The following is a 7,624-nucleotide window of genomic DNA, read 5'->3' as shown; positions in this document are numbered from 1 at the left end:
TGGAAGAGGCAGGGGCAGCCAAGGTCTCATCAGGTCCAGCGGGAAGCCCCAAGCAGAGGTCCGGGAGGGAGGGAGGGAGGGAGGCTCCAGTTCTAAGCCTCCACATTCCTCCACTTGAGCCTGCGCCAAGCCACACACAGCACATCTGGGGCCTACCCCGCCCAAGGCATGCAGCCATTGCCCCTTCTTCAGCTCCGGCCCGTTTCAGCCTTTGTCCTGACTGTTTCCAACCCCGGGCCTCCCATCCTTCTTGGCTAATCTGGGTACTCGGCCAAGAGTGTCTCCCCAAAGCAGCCCCAGAGGCTTTGCCTCATCTCTGTCTCATCTTTTCAGGTCCTCACTTGCCCATCGGGGTGCCCTGTTTGGCTTGGAAGAGGGGGTGCTGGCAGGCGGGCAGCTCCCCATAACCATAGCCTTTCATGCGCTGTGCCCTCCTTTCCTGGCCTCGGGTGCCTCTGTCTCTGGTCTTTCAGGGGTGGAAAAAAGAACTTGGGGGGAACATGGGATGAGGAGAGCTAGCAGAAAACTGGAGCCTGGTGCCCTTTGCTGACCACACCCAGAGATTCCTTTCTGGAGCCCCACAAGCTGGACTTGGAAGAGATTGAGCCACCTCCCGGGTTCCTCCCCTCTGGGGTCCTGAGCTGGAAGAAAGGCGCCTTTGCTGGGCCTGAAACACCAGACCCTCAGCCAGGGCAGCGATCCCAGCCCTATTGTCTACGCCGGTTCAGCAGCCAAGGCATCGCCCAGATGCCTGCAGCAAAGGCCACTCTTGAGCTCCAGCAGCCCGGCTTCCTGGTGGTCTCACCACATGGCTCCCTGCTGCCCCATGGATGGGATTCTTTGTGTTGCTGGAATTCCCATCTTGTAAGGGCATGAAGTGGCATGGCCTCTGGCCAGGAAGCCCTGAGTACTGGGTCAATGGGAGGGATAGGGTTAGGTCAGAGTCAGCAGAGAGCCTTCCCAGCCCCCAGCCAGTGTCCAGGAACTTCTTGCTGCCCGGCACCAGCACCCAAGCTTGCTTTGGGACACTCTTTTCCTGTAGGACGTCACCTGTGTGCACTGTAGCCTCCTCAGTTTAGGCTTCTGTGCCTCTCTCCCGGGCAAAGAGGGATGGCCAGGGCCCCGAGATAAAACTCAGAAACAGGCTCCCTCTGCCCTCAGTTCCCCTTCTGGGCTTGTGTGATGGCAGGTCATGCCTGCCCTTTTCAGGTCAGAGCCACTTGGTGCTCATTAGCCCCGGGAGTCGTCCCTGCCCCTCGTGCCTGCTCCACAAGCAGATGCTGAGCCCCTAGGACCTTCTGAGCCTCCAGCCAAGACCCAGTAGTTGAAACTTAGTTCTCTCGGCTTGCTTTTCCCAGGCCAGGGACAAATTTGGCTCCGAGGGCGCAGCACTCTCCAAGCGAGGCTGCCTAGCAACCAGTCCAGCCAATCCCCAACACCAGGTATCCTTCTCTCACGACTCCCCAGGACCCCCCAGGACCGAGCTGGCCACACTCTTTGCCCGGGAAGGAGGACCGTGGCTGAGAGCTGTGGGGAGATTCAGCCAAGAGCCTGAGAGAGAAGGGGTGGTGCGGCTGAGTCACCCGCACCTCTTCAGTCACCTGCGCGCCTTCGGAAGGGGCAGGGCCGACTTTGGGCTGGTCCCGCGGTGGGTGGGCCTTCATGTGGGCGGGCCTCCTGCAGCCCCGCCCCGGCACCTAACCCTGGGCCCCGGGCCACCCAGGCCTCCCCGCTGCTCGCTGTCCCGGGTCCCTGCCGTGTTCTCCGGCGCGCTCCCATGGCCGGAAAGTTGCTGTCTCTGCTGCCACCCCTGCTGCTGGCTGCGGTGGGTCTCGCCGGCCTCCTGCTGCTGTGCGTTCCTACCCAAGACGTCCGGGAGCCGCCCGCCCTCAAGGTGCACGCGCCCATCGCGGCGCTCGTCTGGGAAGCAGCTGGCTGGGGACTAGGGGGGCGGGGACGGGGGAGACGGGGACAGGGAGCTGTCGGGGAATCCAGGAGCGCGCCGGCGGAACGCCTAGGGCTCCCGCGTCAGCGCGGGACCAACCCGCGCTGTACCTCCAGCCGGGTCCTAGGTTCCGCGCTTGATTTTTACTGAGTCCGCGGGGTGACAGCGACGCTTCCGGAGCTCCACGGCACTGGAGGCCAAGTTCGTGGGAATTCCTCTGTTGCGGCTTCGCGATGAAGCTGCCAATTCCCCGGAGGAGCTGTCTTCCCGCTCCCTTCATGTGGTTCTCATCTCCCCTAGCTGTGGCAAGAACCCCCGCCCCTAGTCCAGCGCGATTTCCGGGCAACACCCAGAGCGCGCCGTTATAGAAGAGCATTGGTTCTAGATTCAGCTCCAGATAGGGGAGAGCACACACTAGGGGCCTCCAACCCCTCTCAGACCAAGGTCTGAACACTGACACTTGAAGGAAGCTCGCTGGTCTAAAGGGGTCTCCGTCACCAAGCCTCAGGCTAGAAGCTGGCAACTAACCTTTTGTTGATCTTGTGCTGAGTTTGTGTGGAGAGTGGACATCCCAGCCCCAGGGACCCAGGATGGAAGGGGAAGAGCTCTGTAGCTATGCGGGATGGGCTTTGGGGTGTGGGAGTTGGATCATTGTATCTGGCTGGCTCTGGAGGAGTTCCCTGGTGTGCGGGAGGACTGGAGCAGCCCTTTCCCAGGCTAGAACTGGCACTTGCCCCAGGCTGGTGTCCAGCCAGGCTCCCTCAGCTGGAGTCCGGCCCCCTGGAGCAGGCTACCCTGCAAAGAAAGCCCATCCAGCGCCCCGCTCAGCTCTGCAAAACCAGACTCTCCCTGGCGTTTAGGCTCAGGGAGGAGTGTGGATTGGAGACCTACACTCAGCTTCAGCCACATTCTTTCCCAGCAGCCCTTACTTCACATTCTCAGGTCAGGCTAAGGTCTCTGCAGATACAGGTAGAGCGGAGAAAGAAGGAAGAGTAGCTCTTGGGTGTGGCCCCCCTGAACTGAGGACCTTGTGTCCCCAAGGCAAAGTTCCCGATGTGCTCTTGGGACCCTCTGTCCCTGGCCCCTCGGTTGTCCTCGCGAGGAAGTCTACTTTCTGGTGCTCGGCAGTGCCATCCTCAGGCAGTTGGGGGGGGGGGTCACCCCAGGAACTCCTGGTCAGCCTCCTTCTGTTCAGGCTCTATCACTGTGGATGCCCTTGACTGTCTCTGGGCTTCAACGTGTACCTTGATCCACAACTGGTGGGAGTGAGAACTGGAATGCTAAAGGGAGTCCCTACGTCCGTCCCTCGGGCTGACTTAGCACTCCCACCTGCAGTATGGCATCGTTCTGGATGCTGGCTCTTCGCACACATCCATGTTTGTCTACAAGTGGCCGGCGGACAAAGAGAACGACACAGGCATTGTGGGTCAGCACAGCTCTTGTGATGTTCACGGTGAGCACGGTCTTGGGTTATTGTTCAGTCTTAGCTTCACAGGCCCAAACAGTCATTCTCTTCTGCTTGCTGCTAGGTGGGGCTTACTCAATGCAGGAGTTCAAAGAGAGGCTGGGTTCTCTGGACCTGGGAGGGGCTGTGGGTGCCTTATGTTCTGGAATAGAAGTCCTGGGGAGCAGGTGGAATCATTGGGGTTTAATGGCCCAAGACAGGTCTCTACACTATAGACAGGCAGGTGGGGCTCCGAGGATCTAAGCGTGTATCCAGGCAGGTTCTTTGGAGGCTAGGCTAGGCTGACAATGCCTGAGTCTTTCTCCTGGCACCTGTGCCCACACCCACCAGGCAGACGGCAGCTTCAGAGACTCTGGGTGGCACCTGGACCCTTTGTCTCTGAATTGGCTATCTCTGGGATTAAGCTGGGAGGGTATGTCTAAGCAGCCTCATCAGCCTATGTCCCACCTGGAAACCATCTACCAAGCCTGGGTCCAACTCCTTGCTCTCTCTAGGTGGGGGCATCTCCAGCTACGCAAAGGACCCTTCTAGGGCGGGCCAGAGTCTGGTCGAGTGTCTTGAACAGGCACTTCGGGATGTGCCCAAAGACAGACATGCCAGCACACCGCTCTACCTGGGAGCCACAGCAGGCATGCGCCTACTCAAGTGAGTACCTATACCCTGACTTGGCCCAGCGGCCTTCACAGCCCTTCACACCCCCTCCGTGGGCAAGCTCTCAGGAATGCCTGGCAGAGGGCATCTGGGGATGAGTTCCATCAGAGTCCTCCCCATTCCACAGCCTGACCAGCCCAGAGGCCACAGCCAGGGTGCTTGAGGCCGTGACAGAGACGCTCACACAGTACCCCTTTGACTTCCGTGGTGCTCGAATCCTCTCGGGACAGGATGAAGGGGTGTTTGGCTGGGTGACTGCCAATTACCTGCTGGAGAACTTCATCAAGGTGGGCCCTGCAGCTGGCCCAAAGAGCCCGGGGTCCTGCGGGCCTTGCCTGCCCACTGCCTTAACCCAATTTCTGCTCTTCACAGTACGGCTGGGTGGGCCGGTGGGTCCGGCCGCGGAAGGGAACTCTGGGGGCCATGGACCTTGGGGGTGCCTCAACACAGATCACCTTTGAGACAACCAGCCCATCTGAAGATCCAGACAGTGAGGTCCATCTGCGGCTCTATGGCCAGCACTACCGTGTCTACACCCACAGCTTCCTCTGCTATGGCCGAGACCAGGTTCTTCAGAGGCTGCTGGCCAGTGCCCTCCAGGTGCCTCTCCAATCCCAACCACCACACCGCGCCGGTGCCTCCTTGAGGAAGGGAGGAAGAAGGGACCAAAGGCCACAGGGCAGAGCCGGGGAAGCACTAATACTGACCTCAGGGACCGTAAGAGAGGCCTCCTTTCACGTGGATGCACACATGGCTGTGAGGCCCACAGTGGGTCAGACCTCCATGGTGATGTCCCCGTTCAGCCTCAACCACCAGGTCCCCTGACCAGTGCTTCTCCAGCGGGGTGTGCCTCAGCTTGAAGACAGGTGGGGAGGAATTCAATGGGATAAAGGGTCAGGAATAGGGGTCTAGTGTAAGGAGAGCCAAAGGCCATCTCAGCAGGTCATGGTTAGCCATGATGGTTCAGGAACACAAAAGGGGCGTTTCCCCAGTTGGATCTGTGGACAGTTCATCATGCTGCTTCTCTGGGGCGGGGTGGAGGGCAGCGACTCCAGTAGAGAATTCTCTCCGTACTCTGGTTAACTCCCCAGACCCACCACTTCCACCCCTGCTGGCCAAGGGGCTACTCCACGCAAGTGCTGCTCCGGGAAGTCTACCAGTCACCATGCACTGTGGGCCAGCGTCCTCCGACCTTCAATGGCAGTACCCTTGTCAGAGTCGCGGGGACCAGCAGCCCTGCCCTCTGCCGTGACCTGGTCTCTGGGCTCTTCAACTTCTCCTCCTGCCCCTTTTCCCAGTGCTCCTTCAACGGGGTCTTCCAGCCCCCTGTGACTGGGAACTTCATAGTGAGTCTGGGTAGAGGGCTGGGGGGGGGGCGGCAAAGGCATTAAGCATCTGGCGTCTTGTCGGAGTATGACTGCACAATCCGTCTCCCACAGGCCTTTTCTGCTTTCTACTACACGGTGGACTTCCTGAGGACGGTGATGGAGCTGCCTGTGGGAACCCTGCAGCAGCTGGAGGCAGCCACGGAGATCGTCTGCAACCAGACCTGGGCTGAGGTGAGGCCTGTCCCCCATATTCTCCATGGCTGGGTGGGAGACTGGGCCATTCATTTATTTGCTCTACATATAGAGAGACCCAGTCATTTCAGACTGCTGGCTGTCATAGGTAGACTCAAGAAATGTCCAGAGGGGGATCTTGGGACTGGGTAAGGTAGAAATTCAGTGGTCTCCTTGGGGTCTGATCTTTTTTTTTAATTAATGAATTAGTTCATAATTTTTATATGCATTGGTGTTTGACCTGTATGACTTTGTGAGGGTGTCAGATCCACTGGTTCCAGACAGTTGTGAGCTGCCATGTGGGTGCTGGGAATTGAACCTGGGTCCTCTGGAAGAGCAGCCAGTGCTCTTAACCTCTGAGCCATCTCTCCCGCCCTGGGCTGGAGAGCAAGTGGGATTGCCAAGTCTCTGTGGCGACAGGGAGCTCAAAGCAGGCAGGGACGGAAAGGCAGGTGTCGAGGACAGAGTGTGCCAAAGGATGTCTCACCAGTGGGAAAAGACTACTCAGGAGAGACTCAGCAGGGCTTGGGCTTGAAGATGCCACCAGATTTCTGGTTCTGGCCGCGGGCTAAACACTAGTTCCAGGTAAGGAAGAATAGAGAGCTCTGGATAGCTGGAGTGTGAGGTGGCCACCAAATCTGGAGAAATGGGGCCTCCTAGTCTTAGGCACACTTCAAGGTCTCAGAAAAGTGGGGTCCGGTAGTCAGAGAGCAGCATTCGAGGCCGGCCCTCTGTTCCTTTGGTTATGAAGCAAGAGTGCCACTCTCCTGCTCCCAGTGGCTGCGTCCTCTCCATCTGGCTGTTGGAAGGAAGGACACAAGGCCTTCCAGCAGTCATGTGGTTTATCCCAGAGGAGTGTCTGCCTGGGAAGGGCGTCTTGGACTAGGTCTTTCTGTGTATTTCCGGCCTGAGCTGTAGGGAGGGCGCCTTACCCCGCGGGCCGTAGTTCCTCGTGGTTCTTCATCTAACGATGTCTTCCTTTCTTCTTAGCTCCAGGCTCGAGTGCCAGGGCAGCAGGCCCGCCTGGCTGACTACTGCGCCGGAGCCATGTTCATACAACAGCTGCTAAGCCGCGGCTACCGCTTTGATGAGCGCTCCTTCAGCGGAGTGGTCTTCCAAAAGAAGGTGGGTGATGGGTGGGGCCGGAGGATTCGGGGCGGGGCCTCTGGGAAGCTGACGCCACGCCCCCTCTCAGGCCGCAGACACGGCTGTCGGCTGGGCGCTGGGCTACATGCTGAATTTGACCAACCTGATTCCGGCTGACCTTCCGAGACTACGTAAGGGGACTCACTTCAGCTCCTGGGTCGCTCTCCTCCTGCTCTTCGCCGTCCTGCTCTTGGCGGCGCTGGTCCTGGTCCTGCGTCAGGTGCGCTCCGCCAAGTCCCCCGGCGCCCTCTAGGGGTGCACTGGGAGGTGCTCGCAACCCCCAGGACACCTCTGACAGAGTCAGCCTGGGGATCGACATCTACAGTCACCTTGGTAGGCCCCTGCAGGCCTCTCCAGATCTCAAGTATTTCTCCCCCCTCTCTCTCCCTGGGGTGTCAGGTCTCAGCCTGTGACTCAGGGTGAGGTCCGTGCAGAGAGGGACCTTTGTTCTGATCTTCAGGGCCCTGGAACTTCCTGGGCATAGCCTGGGCCTTTAGAAAGGCAGCCACCAGAGCCTACGGGCTAGGAGTCAGTTCAATGCCTACTTGTACAAATTTTGTAATAAAAGATTTTTCCTAAAGCAGTGAAGTGTTCGTAGGGTGGGGCACCCTTCTGATGCTGGTCCTCCTTCCAGCTGTGTTGGTCATTCAGAGCTAGCCTGGTTCCAAGATACTGACTTTTCCTGCTTCCTTCCTTCCTGGACCAGACCTGAGGCTACGAAGGCACACTTCTACACTGGTCTGGGCTGTCCTGAGTCTGAGTCCTCTTTGGCTGACAAAACCCTAACAAACCTCAGGTCCCCCTTGGTGACATAGGTAGGGGTTGAGGATGTACCCCGAGGTTGCTGACCCCCCCACC

General features: G+C 58.9%; 1 protein-coding gene across 1 annotated transcript; it reads left to right on the top strand.

The window, feature by feature from the left end:
* The first annotated feature begins 1,475 nt into the window (after positions 1 to 1,475).
* Positions 1,476 to 7,346, top strand: Entpd2 (ectonucleoside triphosphate diphosphohydrolase 2). Its single transcript, XM_006981033.4, has 9 exons — positions 1,476 to 1,894; positions 3,281 to 3,398; positions 3,905 to 4,055; positions 4,189 to 4,348; positions 4,434 to 4,661; positions 5,153 to 5,407; positions 5,501 to 5,620; positions 6,611 to 6,745; positions 6,816 to 7,346. The coding sequence occupies exons 1-9, from the start codon at positions 1,778 to 1,780 to the stop codon at positions 7,017 to 7,019; spliced, it is 1,488 nt and encodes a 495-aa protein (XP_006981095.1). The 5' UTR covers positions 1,476 to 1,777; the 3' UTR covers positions 7,020 to 7,346.
* Positions 7,347 to 7,624: the final 278 nt, after the last annotated feature.

This window comes from Peromyscus maniculatus, chromosome 4, assembly GCF_049852395.1.
Source record: "Peromyscus maniculatus bairdii isolate BWxNUB_F1_BW_parent chromosome 4, HU_Pman_BW_mat_3.1, whole genome shotgun sequence".
NCBI lineage: Eukaryota > Metazoa > Chordata > Mammalia > Rodentia > Cricetidae > Peromyscus > Peromyscus maniculatus.
Note: the sequence above shows the minus strand (reverse complement) of the source record. Positions and strands in the feature narration are given on the sequence as shown.